The following is a 26398-nucleotide window of genomic DNA, read 5'->3' on the forward strand; positions in this document are numbered from 1 at the left end:
CTCCCACGGGAGCCCCGCACAGACAGGCTTCGCCACCAACTTCACCCGGGCCCCCTTCTGGGACCCAGGGCTTCTCTACTTTGGCCGCTACCGCGGGGCTCCCCCTCCAGCATGGGAGCCCTGCTTCAAAGCGCTCTGCTGGTCTCTTCCGCTTCCGCCTCAGAGCGTGGGGAAGCCCTAAAGGATGGGCCAATCCTCTCGCTGCACGCCGGTGACACTGCAGGAGTCCCTGATGGCTGAGGCCAATAACAGTGCAGCACCAGAGTGATGTCAGCGGCTCTTCGGTGCCGCAGCGGTGATTTTCTTTTCTAGGGGCAAATGAGGGGTAGGCTCCCTCGAGATAAAAAATAAAGGTAGAGGCAAGATGGGCACCCGTGTTGGACTAAAATAAGAGGGGTGGGCACCCGTATTAATTATTAAATAAAAGCAAAGACGCAGGGTGGGCACCTGCAACTAAATATAATCCCTACGCTGGGGATTCCCTCTTAAAGGGGGCCAACAAGGAGAATGAGCACAGTGCTCCCAGGGTGCAAAAGGGACTCCTAAAGTCTTTCTAGGGTCCTGAAGTCAAAGTAGGGCCAAAGTCTTTCCAAGGTCCTGACAATAGCAACAAAGCAAAAGGGTCCCAGAAAAAGAAGTCCTCCAAACATCCAGAGGCAGGGCAGGGCTTAGGGAGGCTAGCCTTCCCCTAGGCCCCAGCAGGAGCAGGTCCCTGGTAGTTTCAAGTCCAAAAACAAGAACATTTTCATGGGGTCACAGTCCCTCCTTTTATACTGCTAAATTATTTGTTCTCAAAAGTGCAGGCAAGGGGAGAACCAGATACAACTGGTTCTGGAGCACTTTGTTTTGCTCAGCTCCCCTCTCTATTCACAAGACAGGCCAGGGACATCAGACACACCACAGGGGGTGGAGCCAGCATTGTGGAGGGAAGGCACAGCCCTATTCAGGTCCCAGGTGCAACTCCTCCCTCCCATCTACATGCAGAACTCCCTATTCACCACCGGGAAGACTCATCCTGGCTCCTGGAGCCAGCCACACCAGCCAGCCCCTGTCACTGACAAGCCACACAGGCGATTCACATCTCACAGCACACAGAAATGCCAACTTCTAAAAGTGGCACTTCTCCACTAGACACAATAAATCTGCGCACACCATCGTGCAGCATTTATCCTAATGAGTTCGCACGTACAAAACTCGACCCTGCACTCCCCACATATCAGGAACTACCATGGACACACATATCCCCCATGCATTCCTATGGGAGGGCAAGCCACTCTCAGCACACGCACTCCGAGTGCGCATGCACTTTACACTGGGCCACAGTGCTAAGGTGTGCAGAGGCCTAAAATCACTACCACCATGCCAGAGGCTAAAGGCAAAAAGTCTAGGGGTGATCCTGCCAAAAAGGCCCAAGACCAACAGTACAGCTCTATGGACACGTTTTCCCGGACGAGTGATTATGATGACCGATTCGGACAGCCGTTACGATTCGGGTTGCCTGACACAAAACGGCTGTCGGAATCTGTCTTTGGGGGCCCGTTCCTGGCCCCCCTTAACCCCGAGGCATCCGTTTGGGGCCCGTGGGGGTACCCAAGGGACCCCTTTTCCCAACCATGCACAATTTGGCAGGCACCATGGGGTGCCCGCCACAGAGTGCAAGGTTTTCCCTAACCACCCCTTTTTTCGATGGGAGCCTTTGTTCTCGTTTGGAACACAGACTCCCATTTAAGTCAATGCGAGTCTGACAGAACGATGTTGGGAACCATCATAATCGGTTGTCCGGACTCGCAGGGCCTAATTCATTCCAAAATGACTCCAGGATCAATTTGTTCGAAACTGTTTCCTAACGACTTTGTAATCACCCCTAAGTCTGTCCATCTCTACAGGCATAGTTTCACAAGATAGGAAGCACACGATGGTCAAGCCACTGTTAAAAAAAAAAAACTTTTTACCCTGCTTGCCGAGGGAACTTTAGGCCTATATCTCTGCTTCCAAAGTTTGAAGAAGTCCTGGAGAAACACATCAGGATAATTTGCTTCTGGATGACTTCTGTAAGGAATAAAGGGCTGATAAGAAGGTGCACAATATGATGCACATCTACTAGGACAATGCTAAAACTGTGACAGTTGCTAACATATCAAGTTGTCTCTTAAGTATTAAAGTGCTCTGAGAAGCTTTGCATTATTGTAGCCTTTGAATTAACCCTGGAAGCAATACAGGATGCTTAATGAAGATTTCTTGGTTCTAATTATTTCATATATATGTAAACAATGAAAACTCATTACAAAATGTCCCTCTGTCCGCAAAAATGGGAGTCCACAAACAGACCTTACCGCGCACATTACTCCTATGAATCAATCATTTTTGGTTTTGTCAGGGGTCAACAGGGATGTGTATCCAAAAATTAGATATGTTGGTTGTTAATGCTCCTTCACGGGAAACATCCTTTACAACGCAACTTTTACCACGCAGTGCCTTTACGACGCAACTTTTACAATGCATGCCATTACAACGCATTGCGCTGGGGGGCGCTCTAGGGTAGGGAATAGATTTAATTTACTATCCAACACCTTCCCTACTTTCCACGGGGACTGGAGTTGGAATAGTAAATTAAACTATTCACTATCCAGCACCGCTCAACACTATGCGTTGTAACAGCATGCGTTGTAAAACCTCCGATGTAAAGGCATGCGTGGTAAAAGCATGCGTTGTAATGTCATACATCCCTCCTTCACCAGCTGTCACTGGCAGGTTCTTCAGTTGATTCATCTTTATACTGACAGTATCTCAGCTGGTCCAACTTTTCGATATAGCTGCAGACAGGAGAGCTTATGTCCTGAAACAGTGTAGGAAGGCAAGAGATACCACTAAACTCTACACTAGCTGCATTACAGGACAGGAAAAAAGAGGTGGATAGCTGCTGGGATCCACCTTTTGCAACTTCATTAACTCCACTAGCTAACCATACTTTCACAGATTGTCTTCTTATATATATAATATAGGGGTTTTACTGTTCTTAGAACAGTTCCATGAAAATGGAATGTCAAAACATTAAGCAATGTAAAAGTCAAACAGAAAACAAATTCTACCGTCACACACTACTCTTCCATTGAATTACATGCCTGAAGTTAAAAGCAGAGTGGTTAAGGAACCAGCTGAGATAAGAGGTATAACTTGATCCAGAGATGACTCACAAAGCAACATCCCACAGTCACAGCACACTTAATGATGGAGAGGTGGTAAAATGAAATGCAAAGGTAGAAAAACAGCATTTGCATCTTAACCATTATATGATAGAAGTTAAATGACAAGATATGAGTCAAAGAGTGATGAAGGTATATAGATATGTACAATTCAAAGAAAATATCTATAAATTGCTTTATTTCTGGTAGTACATCATAGCAAGATGGGGTGGATATACCTAGGATCATAGAGGATTGTCCAGTATGGCGATCTGATCCAACTTGGGTTAGCTGTGAGTGAATGCAAAATATTTGTCTTCGGAAATATTCATCACAAAATATGTATGTGACCTATATCACAAACTCACCTACATATCAATGAAGCACTATAGATTATGGTGTTTTACAGTGGACAGCGCAGAAGAAGAGAGGCGAGAATGCAGCTTCAAGATAGGGGATTTACAGAAAAGAAGGGAAGTGCACAGGGGTGAGGAAATTTCTGTGCTGGAAATTGGTTTCATGCACCCTACATTTTGTGAAACTGTGGCAACTTAGCATCCAGTGAGGCTGTGATATTCTCCATCCCAACAATATCCTACAGTGTATGCTGCCAATTAGTGTAGTCCGGTACAAAGTCGGAGCCCATTTAGAAGAGTGCCATTGTTATGGCCTTTTCCTTATTGGAATGCAGTGGATATGTTTGTGCGTTTGCAGCCCTAAAAGAATATAACTGGGCAGGTTGGTGCTGTCCGTAGTAAAATTTCTCATTAATGTCTTTGAGTAAGTCCTCCAATATCTTTTAAGTTTGGAGCAGTGCAAAAGTAGATGGGCAGGGTGCTTGCATGACCACAGTAGTGCCAGCAGGTGTCTAAGTTGCCGGTCCTCCACTTGGCCACTCTTACAGGGGTGTAGTTCCAGCAATGGGTAACCTTAAGTAATTCCTCCTGTCCTGTTTCACTCAGGAATGAGGTGTGCTCTCTGTGTAGCATGTGGGTCCATTCTTTAGATGTAAATGTGCGCTCCAGCCCCTCTCATCTCAACTGGGCTGGTGATTTTACAGAGTCTGTGGATGTATTAAGAAAGAAGGATAACAAGCCTGCTCACCTTCCCTAATTAATGTACTCAACAAACTGAAGAGAGCACTTTACCATACTTTGTTTGTCTGCCTGCTTGAGATGTCCTTAGCACGTCCGTGTGAAAAAAATATTTTTAGGTTTTCTTAAAAGACCCCTCACTCACTAACCTAGTTGGTGGAATGCTTCATCATTGGGGTCCCACCCAAGTTACCTAGTGCTTCAAGGGTGTGCTACAATGCCTGATTGCAGCGGAGCGGGTTTGTTTTTGGTGTTTCTCAAGTGAGGAAAAGGTCAATTAAAATTGCCTCAAGGTAACCAGCCAATGAGGTATGTTTAATAGTGGTGACCTTAGGCAAAGATTAAAGTGGTGGGGAATGTGGTCCGAGAAGGCAATGAGTTCTCATATCCTCTGTTTCAATTGACATATTTGAGCCATAATTTCTAAAAGCCCATAGGGACACTGTGGCTTTCTTCAGGACCAGTTTCACATGCGCGCTGTGGCACACAACAGTATAACAGCTCGTAAATTATGGTTTTCTGTGTTTACTCCATGTGAGTGTCTGTATTAAATATAACAAATGAGAAAGACATCCCTGGGAGTGGTATGCCCATGCTCCCTTGAATGTTCAAACTACCATATAACAAATCCTGTCTTTCTCATGACATGTGAAGGAAACCTTAAACAGGCCGCTAAATAAAAGATGTATTAAGAAAGACATACATTTTGGAGAGAAGGCCTTTGTTGTACTGCCTGGTAATCAGCCACTTTCGAATTTTGTGAGGGTTCTGTCTCCCAAGAGGTGCGGGTAGGGGGGGGGGGCTTGGAGGCCCAGTGTTTAATGGATTTATACTTGCCTTGGTACATGAGGAATAATGTGAGCAGCGCCCAACAAGGTGCTTTGCTCAAGATTTCTCCTTCATGCAACACTGTTATTACCACCTATCTCCTTGGAGTTTCTGGTGGGCCTCTTCTGCCTGCTGCATCTGTTGCTGTCTTTTCACCGAAGTCTTCGGGGCACCTCCGATCTCCTTGGCGGAAAAAATAATCTGAGAGCCTGCACACACACGATGGGGGTTGTAGCCTCACCAGAGGGATCAGGTTTCGCAACCTCCCACAGCAAAAAAAAATACAAAATACAAAGCACTTTCCGACTCCAACCACAAGATGGCGGAATATGCACAGCATAGTAAATCCAGAAAGATCTTCAAGCTGCAAAACTACACCGACAGGTAAGAAACTATTCGATTTCTTCAGCCGGTAGCCCATAGTTTGTTTGAAGTTGTGAGAAATCCAAAAGGGCTTTGTGATCGAATAAGTGTCCTAGCCTCTTACAAATAGCATGTCCCACTGCTGTGGGTGGGAACTCTGGGTTGCCTATGATTGGAGTGAGGGGGAATGTGTGACGATACACCCTTAGATAGCTTAACTTTGTCCCATGCTTCTACTGTGGCATGTGTGACAGCTGAGATATAAACTCTTAGTGGTTGATGCCGTGTTAGGAGCCAGAGAAGTTTCCAAATGTGTATTCCAGCTATACTTTGGTCCATGAAGCACCAATGTTTCATCACAGGCTCTCTGTTCTATTCTACTATGTAGACCCAGTTGGGCTGCTAAATAATAATGTGTGAGATGGTATATTCCAAGGCCCCATCCAGCTAGTGATGAGTAGGCTCTCTTACGGGCAATGTGTGTCTTTTACATTCCCAGATAAAGGCTTCAATCAAATGTTGTAGTTTGTTGAGCAGCGTGAAGGTGGTTGCAGTGAATTTTCATAGGATACAATATCTTAGCGAGGAGTCATTTTTCCTGCAGCATTGTGTAGTGCAGAGCGTTCTGTGTCCAAGAGATCTGTATAGTTACACTCTACTGATCTCCCCAGAGTTGAATAGATTATAAGTCCTAGTTAGTGGACCCAAAGTCCACCCACATAAATGTACACTGATGCTCTAGGAGTTTGTCATGTTGTGCTATTGTGAGGTTATGGGCCTTTTACTTCTGAATGTTGACTTTAAAGCCGGCTATAGAGAGAAAACTGTCTAACAGTAGCTGTGTATAATGCTATCTTGTGTTCTAGGTGGCCTAAAGTGAAGCCCCTGATCTGCACACTTCCTCAAATCCTGCCTGACAGCAGCTCCATGTAAAGGGCAAACAGGAGTGCGGAGAGAGGGCAGCCTTGGCACATACCACTAGTGATGGGGAACGCACGGGAGGTTAGGCAATTAACTCTCACTCGGCTATAGTGTATTGTAGCTACAAGTCACTCATCTCTTGAAGGGTGGGCCCAGTCCTATCCTGTCGAGTACCTGCCACACAAATGGCCAATGCACACGATCAAATGCCTTTTCAACGTCAATTGACTTGAGGAGAACTGGAGTTCAAGAGTGGTGGGCTTTATCTATAAGGTATAGCAGTCATTTGGTATTGCTGTCACTGCCCGCTCCAGTATAGATCCCACTTGGTCTGGGTCTACAAGGCCTAGCGTAAGAGGATTGAGGTGCTCCACAATGATGCCTGTAAAACATTTAGCATCAACATTTAAGAGGGAGATGTGGTGGTAAGAGGAGCATTTGGTTGGGTCCTTCCGAAGTTTGGGAATATCTGTGATCACTGCCTTCCACATGGAGTCAAGGAGGGCATCTAGGTCCCTGAAGGAATTCTAATGGTGAGTAACTTGTGGGGCCAGCTGGGTGGCAAATGCTTTGTAAAAGCTTGGGCAGAAGCCATCCTGCCTGGTTGTAATCAGGTACTGGCTGAGATGGCTTCCTCTTGGCAAATTTCTACTTCCAGGGATTGCACCTCAGGTGTCGGGAGGTGTTATATGGACAGTAGCGAGATAGGCATCCGTGTCATCTGGGTTCACTTTGTCTGCAGTGTAAAGATCAGGGTAAAAACGCTCAATGCCAAGTGATCTCTTCATCCTTGTGCACCACACACCCTTTCTGTAAGTGGATCCCAGAGATCCTACTTATATGAATGTGAGCCCAGAGTTTATTATCTAGGGATCAACAGGCTTTATTCCCTCTAGCATAGTATTTCTGTTTTTAGCGGTGAAGGGCATATTCCACTCTGTCAGTATCTAAGGCATTATGTTGCTTGCGAGCTAGTGTCAACTGACTACGTACTCTGTGGGATCCAGACTGTTTATGAGTGGTCTCAAGAGTTTGTACTTGTTCCTCCAGGAAGAGGCGTTTGGCCTTTCTGATTTCATTCAATCATGTTCAAATGGCTATGAAGGTCCCTCTACTGACTGCCATCAAGAGTTTTCGAAACCAGGAGATGGGGGTGTTCGGGTGTTGTTTATCTTCCAAAATTATGGATCCCCTCCTGGACTTCTTGAAGAGTAGAGTCATATGTCAGGAGAGTGTTGTTAACCTCATCCATGCTGGTGACAAGCTCAGCTCGTCATGGAATACAGTTGAGCTGTACTCATGACGAGCTGAGCTCGCCACGGCCGTTGGAAAGTTCACACTCGGGGGTAATTACCCCGCTGTGCTGAATGTTCTAAAAACGGGTGCGGCCGTGACGAGCTCAGCTCATCATGAGGGCAGCTCTGCTGTGCCTCATGACGAGCTCAGCTCGTCACCAGCATGGGGGCGCTACGCGCCCCCCCCCCCCGCACAGCGGGGGAAAACACCCCGCAGCGAAGGGGTTAAGTCACTAGGGTCTGTGTGATGAAGTGCGTCTCCAAATATAGAATGTGAATGTGATGGGGGAATGGTCTGAGAGAGTCATAATGCCCACCTCCGGCTGTGTGATCGCCATCAAGATACGAAGAGAAGGGAGATAGCAGCCTTATCGGGCATATGTCTGGTGTGATGCAAAAAAAATGTATAGTCCCTAGCAGCTGTATGCTGTAGCCTCTATGCATCAGAGAGAACCACCTTGTGCAGCCAGCGTAGGCCTTACTGAGAGAATGCGCTTGTTTGTCCTACTCTCTGAGTCAATCTGTCCAGTGTGGCATCAGGGACAAGGTTAATGTCTCACCCCTATCATTATATCTGTATCAGGAGAGGAAGTAGGTGACCAGGCCCTGAGCATTCAGAATAAATTACCTCTGACCGTCATTGGGTGCATATAGCGTGGCAAGGGCGATTGTGTAGTGTGGCAAGAATTAATGTGTTGTCGGGTAACGATATTTGTAGAGAAAGTGGTCTTCCAGTCTTCTCCGCTTGGGTCTTCTGGACATGTCCTTGAATTTTAGGGGCCAACAGGATTGGCACTTCTGCTTGTTTACCTGGCCCAGATAAAAAATTGCCTATCAAACCAGAAAGACTTCATCCTCGCGCAGTCCTTCTTCAGGAAGTGTGTCCCCTGCAGTAAATATATGTCGCAGTCAGGGTCTATAATTAGGTACTATTCTTTCAGTAGGTGCCTTTGGTCCGAGAATATTGAAGCTAAGGAACTTTACCATGTGCGATGGGTTGTAGTGGCAGTGAGAGGATGAGGGGTGGGAGTAAGAATGCCCAACCAGACGTCATGTGTCTCTGCCAAGTGTAAGTGAAGCTGTTGGTGGAGACATGGTGCCCTGGGTGGGGGGTAGGATCTAACTGGTGATGTGTATGTAACATCACCTCTTTCTCCATGGGAGCAACAAACACAACTTATTGGGGGGGGGGGGTCATAGTGGCGGACATCTTAATGAGTCAGATGCAAGGGGGATAAGTGACCTCCGCCATCCTGATTCTATTCGTAGGGAGATTGATTCTGTGGCCCCAGGCTTTTGGGGGTTACTGCATCAGTAGAGGCCATGGTGATGTAATATGGAATCCTGGAAGAGAAAAGTTGTTAGCTTAAGCTTGACGCTCTGCTATGCTTTTATTGGTACTAGAGTTTTATGCATTAAACTTTTTAAAAGCCATTCTGCGTCTGTACAGTGATGAAGTTAAAATGTGTCTAAAGGGATGAACACTATCTTGGTGAAGCGTATTAGACAGATCAGCTTCCGACTTGATTGCAATCTGGTAGTCTTATAGGTTCTGCATTACGGTAATTGTGCAATCCATTGTCCTCACATTTGTCTTTCATTGCACCTTTAAGATCTGCATGCACAGGATCCAACAAACCCTCTCTTGATGAGTCTATCCATTACCTTTGATTACAGAAAAGTTGAATTTACTGGTAAATCCATTATTTTGCTAATGTGAAACAATGTTCCATTCCAACAGGAGACCAATGATGATGAGTGTGCTGTGTGTGAAGATGGAGGGGAACTCACCTGTTGCGATGGGTGTCCAAGAGCTTTTCATGACAATTGCCATATTCCTAAACCGCCGTCTGATCCCAGGTGAGAACATTGTATTTCTCTCTCTCTCCTTGTGCTCACGTCTCTGAGCTCTTAATTCCCCTTTTCAGGGCTCTTTTGGTGTTTTTGTCTCTCTATTCCAATGACTCAGTATTCAGCTTAACTCTATAGTTAGTGAACCATTGCAAAACATTAATAAAAATAAATAAAAGAGGTGAAATAAATGGAATCCATTTTTGATACGTAGCTCACAAAGACTATCAAAATGCATGTTGCTGTCCAGAAAGAGAAGCCATTTAAAAGTTAATTACGTAGCTAGAACATATGGTAATGGTGTAATAGCAAAAGAACCAGTAAAAAATCAGGCTTGCACAAAAACCCTTATAAAGAACTTCATGACTGAATTGATTTCAGAACATATTCCACAGATTTAATGAAGCAGCAAATTAATTGTGCATCATTCCCTTTGAACCAAACAATTACGGTGTCACTACTTTCCGTAAGCGTTAAACGGTTAAACGTTGATTTTAAGACAGTTCCACTTAGCATAAAAAGGTGGCTGAGGTACATCAGGGGCTCTAACGTTTCCGAATTAAAGCCACCCAGCTGACGACTCTGAGCACTATTCATTTGTTTCTATCGCACGCGAAATTCCAGCGGGGGAAACAGATTGACCTGATTTGTGTAAATGTGTACTTATGTGTTGTATGCATACACCGGCACGTCTCGCAGGCGGGGAGGCGCATAGGGTGGGGGCAAGTGGGCAGAGAGGGAGGTTTCATTTAAAATGAAACTAAAAAAAAGAAAAGTTAACTTACCTTCGCCGGCCCAGTCCCGCGTCGTTACTGGTATAAATAGTATTTTATAATACCATTTTATGTTTCTGATTCTCACACTGCGACAAAGCAGTGGGTCGACGCTCCTCCGCCCACATGTATATGAGTCTCAAATCATCCATGCATGTATTTTGTATTTCAGTGTGGCAAAATCTTCCTTAAGCAATATTCTTAGCCTAAGACAATACCATCATTTAGAATTGCAAATATGGCAGTGACTTGGACTACAACTGGTCAAATTCTGAATTCTTCAAAGTATTTTCTAGACATGCAAACCCAAGAGCTAAAAGCTAGAGCAGCACGATTGCTAAGTTCAATCAAATTAAATTCTTCAGAGTTGCTCCTCTAACTTTAAAACACATATTTGAGAAGCTACCTTCAAAGGCAAATTCTTTGTCCTGGAGCATGATTTTTAATAGAATTTGTGCCTGCAATGTAACACCCGGAAGCTCAAATAGCAATATGCAGCTGTTGTATCAGCCTATTGAGTGAATTTTAAGCAACACCACTGGGTCTAGGCTCCCAACAGCAAAGCAAGGCCTACATGAACAAAATAATTGCCAATACTGTGAAATCTATTTTGTCTTAATGGCCATCCACTAGTTGACACCAAACAAAAAGTGAAAGACTACTGTTTCCGACTGAATGAATCACATTGGGATTCTTATTTATTCAAAATGACCTTTTTCATTCAAATTTAAGTTACTTTTCAATTATTTCGAAATTGCAACAATAAAAATATACATATACAATACAATTTACATCAATATACAGTACATTCACAGGCACACCCACTCTAGATTTGTCTCAGTGGGAGTGACTGGGAGTGAGACACATCTAGAGTGGGTGTACCTGTGAATGTACTGTATATTGATGTAAATTGTATAGTATATGTATATTTTTATTGTTGCAATTTCGAAATAATTGAAAAGTAACATAAATTTGAATGAAAAAGGTGATTTTGAATAAATAGGAATCCCAATGTGATTAATTCAGACGGAAACAGTAGTCTTTCACTTTTTGTTTGGTGTCAACTAGCGGATGGTCATTAAGACAAAATAGATTTCACAGTATTTGCAATTATTTTGTTATTTAGTTATTGAGTGAATTTGGCAGGAAATACTGTCCGCATACAGCTTAATGTGAGCATTAATTTTACTGAGATTACACATGTAACAGAGACAAAATATTATATATATATATATATATATATATATATATATATATATATATATATATATATATATATATATATATATATATATATTACCTACTGGCGGTCGCCAGTAGGTATATATAGTTAGGATTTTTTCCCTATGGGATTTCTGAAAATTCTATGCCTAATAACTTTGGCGTTTGTGGATGGAATTGGCTGAAATTTTCAGGAAAATGGCACATTTTGTTTCTGAGCAGCTCCTGGAAATTTGGGGGGGGGGCGTGTCAAGGGGGGGCCGAGAAAAAAGGGGGGTCCCAAAACGTGTTTTTTCCATGTTAATTTCCATAGGGCGGTTGGACTCACTTTTAGCCCGAACGGCTGAATGGATTTTCACGAAACTTGGCAAAATTGTAGGGACTGTTAGCCCGATGTGCCTTTGCTAGGTCTCAATATATGTGCTTCAGTGGATTTTGAGAAATTAACGTTTAAATCAAGATATATATCTGTAACAGCGGTCCGGGCAGCGATCCGGTTCGCGTACTTTTCGCGTAACGGAACTTTGCGCACGGAAAGCTGATTGGCTCTTCGGTGTCTGTCAACATTCTAAACAGTCCGGTGCAGCCGCCATCTTGTCTCTCGGTAGGATCGAGAGACAAGAGGAGGCCAAAACAAAGAGGGAAATTTCCATAAGGGGGCATAGTAGATCCTCCCTGACCCCCTAGGTTTTATGTGGTGTTTTTAAAAGGGCCCAGCAGGGTCCAAAAAAATATATATTTTCTTTTTTTCGCGATGAGCGTCTAGTACGCGAACCGGAAAGCGTTCTGGGCAGCGTACTATAAGGATAATAGAATGATACACTTTTCAAAGACTGTATGTTAATTGTTTGTTTTTTTTCTTGTTTTTTTTTGTTTTCTTTATTTTTAAAGTTATTTTTGTTATTTTCATTGTTTTTCATAATTTATTAAACTTTCTAACATTTCAGTGTCTGAAATGTCATTATTTTCATGAAATATTGTTTGCAATCTGTGAGGTTGTAAAATGTCCTCATTTGCAAGGAGGGCATCTACTGCTTGGACACATTGCAGCAGTTCATTATCCAAGCTTTGATCCATAAATTCTATGTCAATTTGTTCAATCAATTCCTGGCTGCTCTCTTGCAGGTCCATTTCAAAAGAAACTTGGTTTTCGCCTTCCATTTTGCCTGAAATTTGGATTAAAAAAATATATATTAGTAGAGATAGGGCACTGTTGGGATTAATTTTAGATAGGCAGTTTTTATTAGTGAATTTATCTTTTGGCAGTGTATAGTATCAGAGTGGAAATAGGACTATAAAAAAGTGTATGTGATTTAACCAAGACAAGCCTAACTTCATTCATAACTATAACAGAGAAGTCTATCTAAATACATTACTACTACAGAGGGATAGTGTATATCTAGCAGAAAAATTCTATTATATTAAGTTATAGTGCACAATATATTTCGTTTTTAAAAATTATATCTTACCTTCACAAAGAAGTTGAAGTTTTTGGAAGCTATTAAAAGGTGTTGTACAACAAGAAGTAGTAGTCAAAATGGCTGTGTTTTCTTCTCTTCCTTTATATATATTCAAGTATATAACCAATCAAATGTCAGGTAATAAAAGTAGAAAATGAAAGTAACATTTTCATTGGTTGTCAATTCCAACAGTTCAGATGTGTTTTGTGAAGTAATTTACCTCACGGTATTTGGAGAGGTCTAAAGGCTAAATGGCTAAATGAAAATTCAATCAAATTTATGAGAAAGAAAGGGATTGTTATGTAGTATGAGCTAATTTATATTTGGTGAGAGTGTCTCTAGTCGTTTTTCTGTAAATTACTTTCCCACCTTTTTTTTGGACCGCTTCCCGGATAGCGGTCCGGTCCGCGTACTTGGAGTGTAACGGGAGTCCACCATTTTGTGTTTCGGTCGAATCAAGGTATAAAATGGAGGGTAAATAATGTTCTGAATGGGTAGAAGGGGGCATGGTACAAGTATTTTGCCCCCCTACGTTTTCTGAGGGTGGCTGAGGAGGACTATATTTGCGAAGAGAAAACTTTTTTTTTTAAATTTTGCGCGGTTAGCTTCCAGTTCGCGTACCGGATAGCGCTCTTTAAGCGTAGTTTGTTGAAAATTACAGAAAAAAGTTAGAAAAAAAATAATAAAAGTGTGTGATCAGATGAAGGGTAGCTCTGAGAAGAGCTTTTGGGTTTATGGTACATTTAGGTACTTATAAGTAGGTACCAATGCACAGTCTTAAATTCAGAATGAAAATTCTGTTGCCCTCATCTGAGAAGTGAACTCCATCTCCTCTGTAGATATCTTGCATGTAGTAACGCAAGTTATTGTTGTACAGAGAGCCCATTCCATGGTCTCTCATGAAAGCTGACACAGATTTGTTTACATGCTTCCTCGCTTTCTCAATTTGTGGACAAAATTGGTTGGACCACCTCCATTTCTGTCTTTGGCATATATTGGAATATACCAAGGCAGTTTGAGGAAAAAGTGCCATTAATTGCTCAAAGGTGTCCTTTAAAAGCATTTCCAGACCTACCCCTGTCAAAGTGCCCAAATCATTACCTCCACAGTGCACTATTAACAGGTCAGGTTTTGGCAAATGCATAAAGGTTTTCACCAATGGTATCAATTGGTGACATTTTAATCCTCTTTGGCCCAACCACTTAATTTCCACATCTTGTAAATTGAGGTTAGGTAAATTTCTGTTCTCAGCATACCTTTGAGCCCAGTGGATGTAACTATGTCCAACAATCCAGACGTTAAACATGGTGGGTGAAGGTTGTGCTGCAGTCAGATGAAGTGTGGTAATGAAAGGGCAGTTGAAACAGTGGGAGTTTGTAAAGAAAAAAAACTGTGGATTTCCAATGCTAATGAATCATTAGCAGTGATTGGTGCATTTCCATTTCTGAAAAGAGAAAGTTAGGGTGCATGGATGTGTTCTTTGAAAGATGTAATTTGAATGGTCAAGGAAGAAACATTTTATGAAAGATTGCACTGGATACGCAGGTGCACTGAGAGTTCAGAGTTCAATTGAAACATTGTTGTGTGAATTTGCAAACATGAGAGCTCTTCCAGGAGGTGGTTGCTATGGAAAAAAGGCAGAGAGGGCAGAGGGGGGAAGGGTTTTGATTTGAAAAAAGTGAGGGAAGAGTTATGATTGGCTAATATGAGAGATATGTGAAATGAATATCTGTATTTCTGTGCTTTCAATAGCTGCAGCCTCTGGAGTGCATCCTTTTTCTTCTGCTGGAGACAATTTGGTGTATTTCTGAGACTGTTATCAAAACTCAAAAAATATTTGCTAAGGTGAGAAAAGATTTATTTAATTTAGATAGAGAATAGTATGATTTAAGGAGAAAATAATGAAGAAAGCTGTGTTTTTAAAATGTGGTTTTGTCTCTAGTGATATACAAATAGAATTAGATTCTTTGAGAAATTGTAATTGCATATTCGGTGTTGCATTCTGGCATGCAGTAACACAAGTTATTGTGATACATGGAGCCCATTCTATGGTCTGTTATGTAAGCTGAAACAGATATGCTGTTTTTAAAAACGATTTTAGAAATCAATTACATTTCTGGATATGTACTGCTAAAGCTTCATAGGTTGTTTTGGGCCATATTTATAAGGCATTTGAGTGTCTTTGATGTTATGTTTTCCTTTTAAAATGGAAAGTGTTCCTCATGGGGCAAGTGTCTTGTAAATACGCTCCCACTTGCGCTTGGCAAATTTAGATTTTGATTATGGGAGTTACCTAGCCATGTTAATAGTGTCCCAAAAATGGTGCTAGGGCATTCCAGAAACACTTTCATGTGTCTCAAGGACATTTTCAGTCATTTCTTCATGAATGCAGGTATACAATTGATTTATATGCGGTGTTTAAAAACGAATTTTGAATTCAATTACATTTCTGGATATGTACTGTTAGAGCTTCATAGGTTGTTTGGGGTCATATTTAGAAGGCATTTTAGTGTCTTTGATGTTATGTTTACCTTTTTAAATGGAAAGCCTTCCTCATGGGCCCTGAGCAGTTCTTAGCCATGTTATTTAATGGGAAGTGGATAACATGGCTAAGAGCATTTGCTGGAAAATGCATGAATATCGCTGACTTTTCAGCGATATTCATGCATTGCAGCCGTTTTTTTTCGCATTTGCGAGCAGTTCTTAGCCATGTTATCCAATGGGAGGTGGATAACATGGCTAAGAGCATTTGCTGGATAATGCATGAATATCGCTGACTTTTCAGCGATATTCATGCATTGCAGCCGTTTTTTTTCGCATTTGCGAGCAGTTCTTAGCCATGTTATTTAATGGGAAGTGGATAACATGGCTAAGAGCATTTGCTGGAAAATGCATGAATATCGCTGACTTTTCAGCGATATTCATGCATTGCAGCCGTTTTTTTTCGCATTTGCGAGCAGTTCTTAGCCATGTTATCCAATGGGAGGTGGATAACATGGCTAAGAGCATTTGCTGGATAATGCATGAATATCGCTGACTTTTCAGCGATATTCATGCATTGCGCCCGTTTTTTATCGCATTTGCGATAAATCTTGCTAAGGAGAAAATGATGAAGAAAGCTGTGTTTTTAAACTGTGGCTTTGTCTGTAGTGATATAGAAATAGATTTTGTTTCTTTGAGAAATTGTAATTGCATATTCGGTGTACCATTCTGGCATGCAGTAACACAAGTTATTGTTGTATATGAAGCTCATTCCATGGTCTCTTATGTAAGCTGAAACAGATATGTTGTTTTTCAAAACCATTTTTGAAATCAATTACATTTCTGGATATGTACTGCTAGAGCTTCATAGGTTGTTTTGGGACATATTTATAAGGCATTTGAGTGTCTTTGATGTTATTTTTCCTTTTTAAATGGCAAGCATTCCTCATGGGGCAAGTGTCTTGTAAATACGCTCTCACCTGCGCTTGGCGAATTTAGATTTTGATTATGGGAGTTACATAGCCATGTTAATAATGTCCAAAAAATGGTGCTAGGGCATTCCAGAAAACGCTTTCATGTGTCTCAAGGACATTTTCAGTCATTTCCACTTGAATGCAGGTATACAATTGATTTATATGCTGTGTTTAAAAACGAATTTTGAAATCAATTAAATTTCTGAATATGTACTACTAGAGCTTCATAGGTTGTTTGGGGTCATACACCATTTTTGGGAAATTATTAACATGCCTATGTAACTCCCATAATCAAAATCTAAATTTGCCAACCGCAGGTGGGAGCGTATTTACAAGACATTTGCACCATGAAGAACGTAAAATAGCATAATAGACACTCAAATGCCTTATAAATATGACCCAAAACAACTTATGAAGCACTAGCAGTGCATATTTCCAGAAATGTAATGGTTTTCAAATAATGACTTACTTCATTGGTAGGTCTTTACATGTATTTTCTCTTTGGTTTTTTTCATTGAAAATCTTATCTGCAACCATGTGTTGGCCTCACCTCACATAAACAAAACAGGTGATGGACCGAATGTGGATCAATGACACACATTCACCCCAGTCCAAAGATCTGGGCCTAAACAAACCTTTAGATAGGCTACATCTTATCGTCATCCTGAATTAATCATTTAAAATATTAGGGAGTGATTTATGATTGTTCTATGCCTGTTTTGTACCATTGAGTGTCATTTTTGTGATGCAGTGCTGGTGCAAAAGATTTGCTATGTTAAATAATTAGTAGGGCATTAAGTTTTAGATGACTGTTATTCATTTACTGTTTGGTAATAGTGGTTAATAACATTTTTTATTATATTTTTCCACAGATTCAACTGCAGATTCTTTCATAGTTTGGAAAATGCCTACAAAAGATAGAATTAAAAAGGCTAGAAAACGTCAAAGACAGCAGGATGATGTTTTATTGCAGCAGTCCTCTTCCCCAAATACTTGTCAAAACACCAAGAAAGGTCCGGGTAAGAGCACGAAATCATTCTTAAGAAATATTTGTAGTAAAAAAAGTATTTCTCCAAAAAATGTTTCAGTCCACAAAAAGAAAAGCAATTTAAATGGAAAGGAGAGACCCATCAAAAATGTTACTGGTAGAGGAAGAGATAACTCTGTGCATGATAGTAGAAGGAAACAACAGTTTAGGGACATTCGAAATCGAATGTTCAGTAACAGAATAATAGTTAATTTATTGAAAAATATTAAAAAAAAAGGCCAACAGAAAGCGGCATTTTATAAGAAGAAGAAAAATGTAGAGAAAATTATTGATCATGCTTTTGAAATTAAGCGAAAGTTATTTATTTTGGTAATCAATAGAATTAGGAAACTAAGCAAGGTAATTTCTGATTTCAAAACAAAAAGTAGATGGAAGAGAGTAGTAAATCGTACTAACTTTTGTGAAGTTTTTTCCGGAGAATGGATGCATAGTTCAAGTTGTGAGGCATTTTTTAATGAGGAGAGTTATTTTCAGGATAATGATTTGGTGTTTGCAGTTGACACCAGTGGTCGAGCTTATGAAGTGAAGGATGGTTGTCCAGTTGAAAAAGAACAACTTGTGACAACAGAGACAGAAGAGGCGCTAAGTGATGAGGTTTTAGGAAGACGTCCTAAGGGTCCTGTGTACATTTGGAAGTGTAGTTCTATTTGCAGTGTGCGACAGGTTTCCATCAATTTGCTTTGTGATTTTATACGGACATTTAATAAGAAAAGTTTGAAGCAGAAAATAAAGTTGTTGCAAGATTTAGATCCTTGCAGAGTGAGACAAATGACAGGTTTGCGTGGTCATTCACTGGCTTGTCTTTCCAGGAGAGTATGTCAGAGTGTTTTTCATCATTTCAGGATGCTAGCAGTGCATCATAATAAAGTGAGAAAATTAGTGAGAATGTTGTATTATGCTAAGAGTCCAGCAATTATGCTTAAACAATTATGTGCTGCTCTTTTGCATGGTTCTGAAATAGATGTGAAGAATATTTGTGAAGAAATTGAGTTTTGTTACTTTGGTAGTAGAGATGAGAATGTTCAAATTGACCCAGAAGTAGAGGGTTATGTTGAAGATAATATACAGGTTTCTAGTTCAAATAATTTTCAGAAGGAAATTGCCACGTTTCAGATGAAATCAAGTGAGAGGCCTAATTTCACGTGTGTATGTTGTCGACGCACTTATTATAAGAATCAGACTAAGTTAGTGGATTTATATGCAAAAACTGAAAGGGAAAATAATAGTGAATGGAAGGATTTTGCCACATACTTGATGGTAGAAAATTGTTTTGATTTGGGAGTGGACCAACGTGTGTGTACTTATTGTTGTAATAAATTAAATCAAAACCAGATGCCTGCTAGGGCAGTTCATAATAATCTGGAATTGGTTGAGATTCCTTCAGAATTGAAGGATTTAAATACTTATGAATCTATTTTGATTCAAAGTATCCATCCCTTTCAGGCTATTGTAAGAATGGAGCCAAAGACAGGTAAGTTGCCTCCAACAGATTTACAGAGAGGATTAAAGGGAAGAGTTGTTTATTTGCCTCTAGATTTAAACAAAAACATTAACACAATTGGAGTTGAGAAAGTGGAAGAGGAACCTCTGGTTATCTTGGTTAATGGGGTTCCGACAAAGAATAAGAAAATATGGCAAGATTTAGTGGATGTTAGGAAAGTGAAAAATGCAACTTTGTATTTGAAGAAAAATAATAAGTACTATAAGAATGTATATGTAGCAGAAGAGGAAGTAAGTGATGAAGAGGATAGCGTTTTGTGTGCTGGCCAAATTGAGAAAGTAGAGGTGTCTAATAGTGAAGAAATATATGAACATTATAGTGTTCATCCTTTGCATTCCAAGGAAGTCATGGGGAATGCTATTGAGTTGTTTCAAATGAAACAAGCCAAAGGGAGTCCCATTAGTGTTTGGGAGGAAAGTTTGGAAGCTCGGTGTTTCCCACAGCTATTTCCCACAGGTCAAGGAGGAAGATATGATGAGCGACCTCATCAAATTCCAGCGTCTGAATACCGGACTTTACGATTGTATGCAGAAGATCCTAGGTTTCGTCAATGCATTCCCTATTTGTTTCATCTCCTGTTTGAAAGCGATCTGTCAGGACTGTCATATGCAGTGAACCACATTTTAAAAAGTGGTATACACAGATGCGAAACATCTCGGCAAGTGACTTTATGCATAAAGTCAATGTCCAAGACAGTATTTTGGATTCTCACTTAATTAATCTCATGGCGTGTCAGCGTGGTACTAATGAGTACTGGTACCGTCGTCATGGTGATTTAAAATGTATGCTGAGGAACTTAGGAACTCCAACATGGTTCCTCACTCTGAGCTGTGCCGAGTATGGCTGGGAAGACTTACTTGAATTTCTACGAGAGGCAAATGGAAATATTGAAAACATTGAATTCAAGACACCTGGAGAACTGTGTTCTTTGGATCCTGTGAATGTATGCAGGTACTTCAATCATAGATTTGAAGCTATGATGTCTTTCATCACAAATAAAAAGAATCCACCTCTTGGAGAGGTGTTGGATTTCTTCTGGAGAAAGGAGTACCAAGCAAGAGGTGCCCCTCATATACATATGTTATTGTGGATCAAGGATGCACCTAAATTTGGAACAGATCCGGATGACTTAGTGATGAATTTCATAGAACAGTATTCTACGTGTGCTGTTCCAAACGCAACGGAGAAGAAAAGCCTAAGAGAACAAGTTCTACGTTTCCAAAGCCATCGTTGTGGAAAGTACTGTCGTCGTAAATTCAGAAACAAGGACAAGTTCTACACCAAATGTCGTTTCAACTTTCCACGACCGGTGATTTCTAAAGGAAGAGTGAACAGTTTGATGTCTTCGCTGCGACATAATGTGACGAGGAAATCACCCAAGAATACATACAATTTGAAAAGGAACGAAGAGTCCAAGTACATCAATGACTACAACCCAGTGATTTTGTCCATGTGGAATGCTAACATGGATATACAGTTTGTGGCTGACAACTGTATGGCTGTGGCTCGGTATGTCACATCTTACATCACCAAAAAAGAAAAGACAGAACTGAAGGATATGTGGGAGGACATTTCCCATGAAAAGAGCCTCAGCAAGAAGTTGTACAGTTTCAGTCTGAAGATGTTGTCGCATCGAGAAATCGGAGCTTACGAATGTTCTGATCGATTGTCTTCAGCAAGTCTCTATGCCAAATCCAGGAGTATCGTTTGGGCGAGTCTTGGTCTTGCTGCAACGCGAAATCGAGTTCTAAAACCTGTCCGGGAAATTGAGTATTTGGCAGAAAAGGAACCAAACAGTACCGACATTTTGAAGACCAACATGTTGGATACATATTATCCAAATCGAAGCAGTCTCCTTGAGAATGCTTGTCTATATGAGGTTCTCCAAAATTATATATTCAAGAGGAACATCAAAGAAGATATTGAGAAAGGAGTGTATGCTGTAATTGGAAGTGAGGGATGCCTGGTCAAGCAAAGAAAATGCCAATTAGTAAACCATCGAAAATTGAGTGGTGAATCTCCAGAAAAAAAGGAGTTTTTCTATTTAGCACTTTTGCAACTTTTCAAGCCTTGGCGTGCAGAAGAGGAACTGCTTGGAGATTTCCTTTGTTACGAAGACTCTTTCAATGCAGCCAAGGAGTCCATAGAATGTACTGCTTTTCCTAAATATCAAGAAATGCTAACTTTGGAAATTGAGCAGGAAGCAACGATTGCAGCCGAGATTGCCAGAGACAGTTCTCAGGACAGTCAGAGTTCTGTTTCATTGAGTCAAGATCCACTTGGAGAACCTATTATCGAAAATGAAGCTGCCACTGCTATGAATGAAGTGGAAAGAGCCATGGCACATGCTCAGGAGGATTCAGTTAACTTAGAAGACTTGGAAAAACAACTCAACGTTGAGCAGAGGAAAATATATGATGAAGTTACCAAGGAAATTGAGCACGGATTAAGTCATGAGAAGAAAGAGTGCTCATGTACATCGTTGAAGCCTGTCCGACTGTACGTGAGTGGAGAAGCGGGAACTGGAAAAAGTTTCCTCATTAAAGCAATTTCTTGTTATTTGCAGGAAAGGACTGAGTCATCGCTGTCTTGTGTTGTCACCGCTCCTACTGGACTGGCAGCACATAACATTAAAGGTATTACTTTGCATCGTCTACTGATGCTGCCGGTGGAGCATGACAACAAATTACAATACCACAAGTTATCTGGGGATGCTTGCTGTGAAGTTTCAAGAGTCTTGAGGAAAATGAAACTACTTATCATTGACGAAGTAAGCATGGTTTCCAATGTCATGCTTGCCTTTGTGCATTTGAGAATGCAAGAAGTACTTAAAACTGAATATGATGTGTTATTTGGTGGCAAACACATCATTGTTTTTGGAGATCTTCTGCAGCTGACACCAGTAAAAGGTCAACCTGTGTTCAAAATACTCACGCATGAAGATACCAGGAAGTGTCTAGGGAGCATTGGCAACGTCAATATATGGTTAAACTTCAATTATGCTGAACTGCATGAAAATATGCGTCAGGCAAAGGATGAAGATTACAAGAATATTCTACAAGATATTAGAATTGGAAAAGTGACCGAGCATGGGAAAGAAGCTTTAAATGCACGATTACTGTCAAATTTATATCCCAAACAAGAGATTGTGCCTGAGAATATTTTTCAGAAAATTACTGAGAAGAAATCCGGGATATGTTTGATGCCAACTCTTGCAGAATGTGCCATCTTCAACAACAAAATGTTGAATTTAGAAAAGCAAGAGATTGTGAAACTTGAAGCTATCGACAAAATAGAGCACATGGGATCAACAATTATTTTGTCAGACAATTTGAAATCAAAATTGGATTCATTAGAGAAGACTATATCTAAAACAGCGGGTTTTGAAAAGACTTTGAATGTGTGTTTAAATTGCCGAATCATTTTGAGAAGGAATTTACATGTAGAAAGAGGTCTGGTGAATGGATCAATGGGTAATGTTGTTGATTTTGAGAAATATAGAAATAGAGATGGAATAGAATTTTTAAGAATTAAATTTGATGGCATTGAGGAAGTACAGCTAATTGGTCGTTGTTCTGCTCGGTTTTTGCTTGTTAAAGACTTATATGTTCGCCGTAAACAGTTTCCTGTTTGCTTGGCATATGCGGTAACAATCCATAAATCGCAAGGTTTAAGTGTAGACAGTGCATTGGTGAATATTGGCAGTTCTGTGTTCAAGGAGGGTATGGCATATGTGGCATTGTCACGAGTTAGAACTTTATCGGGATTGTACTTGATTGACTGTGATGTCACAAACATTTGTGCGGATCTAGATTGTGTTAAGGAATACAATAGGTTAAGAAGAGAGTATGCGCCACATTTGCCTCAATATCCTTTGTTTGAGAAACGTGTGGTAGGCCGGAAACGTAGAAATATCAATAATAGTAGGGAGGTTGTTGCAAAAAGACTAAAAGTCAATGAACCGAAAATTGTTAGCAGAAAGAAAGTGGATTCTGTTGAAGATGTTGTCGGTTTTCAATTTGAAAACAGTTCTGGTGTCAACTGCTATGCAAATGTAGTGGTTAATGTTCTCTTTTCACTAGAGAGTTTAAAAGAACAGATTCTGTTGAATTCAGAACAAATTTTATGCTCTTTGTTGAATTCTGTTTTCGAGAAATGTAGCACTGATCGAACAAAAGTAGAAAGTGTGTCTGAAGTTCGTTATCTGTTAGATGAATGTTCAGGGCAAACAGACTTCTCTGAAAATAATCAGCAAGATTGTCAGGAGTTTTTAATGTATATGCTTGATGTATTGCAAGATGAGGGTGTAGATGTAGATCACCTGTTTGGGCTTTGTTATCAATGGCAGCATGACTGCGAGAACTGTATGGTATCAAGTACTACTAGTGTAGACTCAGAAAGATTTATATATTTAACTTTGCCAGACAGTAAATCAGTGTCCTTTAATAAGCTAATAAATGCAGCGGATCACAACATGGAGTGTACCCAATGTAAATGTGATATGATGTCAACATTATTTATACTTAGATATGGCCAGTATGTCATTTTAATGATCCAACGATGTAGGCCTGATGGTTCAAAATTGTCAACTTTAATAAAAAATTTTGTGGCTTCTCAGCTGTCAATATCAGGGAGGACTTTTGTAACTGTAGCAATTATCTATCACGATGGTCTATCAACAACATCAGGACATTATACAGCTTACTTAAAGTCTAAAAACGGCTGGTCATTCTGCAATGATTCCATTGTAACTTTCAAAAAAAAATTGCCGTTTGACCTTAAAAATTCTTATCTGGTGTTTTTAAAACCAAAATTTTAAGTAGAGGGAATGTAAGTCTGCAATGCTGTCTAGATTAAAAATCCAACTATATAAACCTGATGCAAGTAAGTCTGCATCATAGTAAACAGTAACAGTGTCATAGGAAAAGGAGAACATGAGTGACAAAGAAGAGTAAGATATTAGTAGTCCAGGATTGTGAAAATAATCTCAAATGTTTTCTTTTTGAAAGTTGCGAAAATAGAAAATGTCGGGATTTGATTGGAAGAATTACAAGACTTGCAAATCGCGGCAACATGATTTGGCCTAGTGGAAACATGTGATAGAATGAGAGAAGTCTTTTTTTCTATGTTACATATTTTTCGTATCGATGGAGGTTTTCTTTCAGAAACTGGCGGGCTGAAAATATTTATAGCACAACAGAGTGGATGCTGTTTATAGGACATCCTTCGACGTCATTGAAAGTAAGTTAATTTTAAGGAGTTTTGAAATCAGTTTTCTTAGTTTGTATGGGTTTTTTAAACACAGTCATTTTGATTGTGTTTTTTTTCCCCCGCTGTTACATGATGAATACCTTCAAGTCACTGATTTAAGTGAAATTTGATACATTCTGAGAACAGCAAAAATAAACCATTTAACATGTATAATTAATGTTATGCTTTTTGAAATTATGATATATATTTAGAAATGTGAGGTAGATATGGAGAAGCAGAGTCTTCTGTAAGTGTCAATTTTAATGCTTACAGTGCTGTACTTCTAGGTATTGTTTTTTTTTAAAAAAAAGAAATAGGCCTCACCTCAAAGAAAGCTCTTGAAAGCACACATCTTATTTGCATCCTAAAACAATCATTTAAAATGTTTGACACAATTTTATGATGGCTTTACATCTTTTTTGCGCTGTTATTGCATCACTATTGTGAGACATAAGCAATGCAAAAGAAGCATCATGTTTCAAAATAGGCCTCATTTCATCAGCATGAAGATACTGTTTTTTTAAAATAAATATCTTTAGGATTGTGTAGGGGTCGTAGAGAAGTAGAGGTTTCTGTAAATGTCAAAGTTGTTTAAAAACTGTTTCTTCTTGAACCTTTTCCCTTCTTTTTTCTAATTTTTAAATACATGTTTTAATATTTTTGGAAATGTTTGTTCTCTCTTTTACAGATTGAATGTATGACAAATTTGCTTGAAAAGTTAACATGAATTATAAGGTAAATGTTTTCTACTTTTTTAACCTACATTCCACTGCTGATGATGTCACTGACTATGTTATGATTGATGTAATAAATGGGCATGTTTTACTGCAATGGTAGGTCTTCACATCTATTATCTCGTCTGTATTCTTCAACAAGCATAAATTTGATATGCAACCCAGAGTACGGTTCACCTTAAACAAACTTTTAGAGAGGACACACCTTATCGTCACCCTCAATCATTCATTTAATCTATCATATTTAACATCTATTAGTTCTACTGCTTCATTTCTTTAATCTTTACTTTCCTGTGTTTGCTACTTCTCTCCTTCCTTTCTCTATTACTTAATTTTTCTACTCCTTCCAGTATTTTTCTCAGTCCCTCTCTTCTCATCCTTCTTCATTATTATTCACTAATTCTGTCTCTATTAATGTTACTGTTTCTGAATGATCTCCAAAATTTTTTAAAACAAGAACAGTAAGTATAAGGATAGGAAAAGACATTTATGTTACAAGAAAGACAACTATAGGAAGTAAACAGAAAAAACTGTTACTCGCAATCCACTGCTGATGATCTCACTGACCATGTCAAAAATTATGTAATATATGACATGATCAGAAGTGAATTGCGGGTAACAGTATCTTTTCTTTACTCCCTATAGCTGTCTTTTTTGTAACATAACTGTCTGTTTCCTTTCCTTATACTTACTATTCCTTTTTTAAAAAAAAAAAATTTTTGGTACGCTCAAAGTACGCGTACCGGAGTGCGAACTGGGAGCGAACTAATAGAAATAGAGCTTGGCAGAGTTCAAAGAATTCTACCAATTTTTTTAATAATGGGGAGGTAGTTCTGAAAAGAACTGTTTTTTTTTGTTTTTGTTGTTTTAAATTTTTTTTATTAGTTTTCTGAACATTTTTTATATTTTTTTGTTTTTTTCTGAACATTTTGTATTTTTTTTTATTTTTTGGGGGGAGGGGGGAAACAAAAATGATTCATCGAAGACGGCTCAACAGGAGCAACAAAAAAAAAAAGAATTTACTTTTTGGGGCGTTTTGGGCACACATGATTGGTGATGGCTCTCATTATAAGGGTAATGCTACTTTCGCGGTAGCAAAGTGTCTGGTTGCACCACACACAGACTTGCTTCACTTCTCCCATGTTGATCTGGATGTTCGGGATCACCTCCCTCGCCTCCGGTCCCGATACCTCCTGAACAACAGATCTTCTTGCCATTTGTGGGGGATTTTGTTGTTGGTCTCGAAGCTGGGCATTACTGTAGTTGTTAGGGTGCCACCGACTCATGTGCCTGTGCATTGTATGATTCCCATAGCTGTACTTTTTGTCTGTGCCCCTTGAAAGACGATAGCCACAAATACGACAAAATACGTATCTAGCATTAACTTTCTTTTGGTCAGCAGGAAATTTAAAAAATTGCCAG

The 26398-nt window shown here is 40.0% G+C and overlaps 1 protein-coding gene across 2 annotated transcripts in view; it reads left to right on the plus strand.

The window, feature by feature from the left end:
- Window positions 1-26398, plus strand: part of LOC147683309 (nuclear body protein SP140-like protein) — a 768218-nt gene that overhangs the window by 533480 nt on the left and 208340 nt on the right. For both annotated transcript variants that reach the window (XM_086943760.1, XM_086943761.1), the window contains exon 13: window positions 9425-9543. In XM_086943760.1, coding sequence (XP_086799886.1) covers window positions 9425-9543 — 119 coding nt within the window. The remainder of the gene's footprint in view (window positions 1-9424; window positions 9544-26398) is intronic.

Source organism: Lissotriton vulgaris, chromosome 11 (genome assembly GCF_964263255.1).
Source record: "Lissotriton vulgaris chromosome 11, aLisVul1.2, whole genome shotgun sequence".
In the NCBI taxonomy this organism is placed as follows: Eukaryota; Metazoa; Chordata; class Amphibia; order Caudata; family Salamandridae; genus Lissotriton; species Lissotriton vulgaris.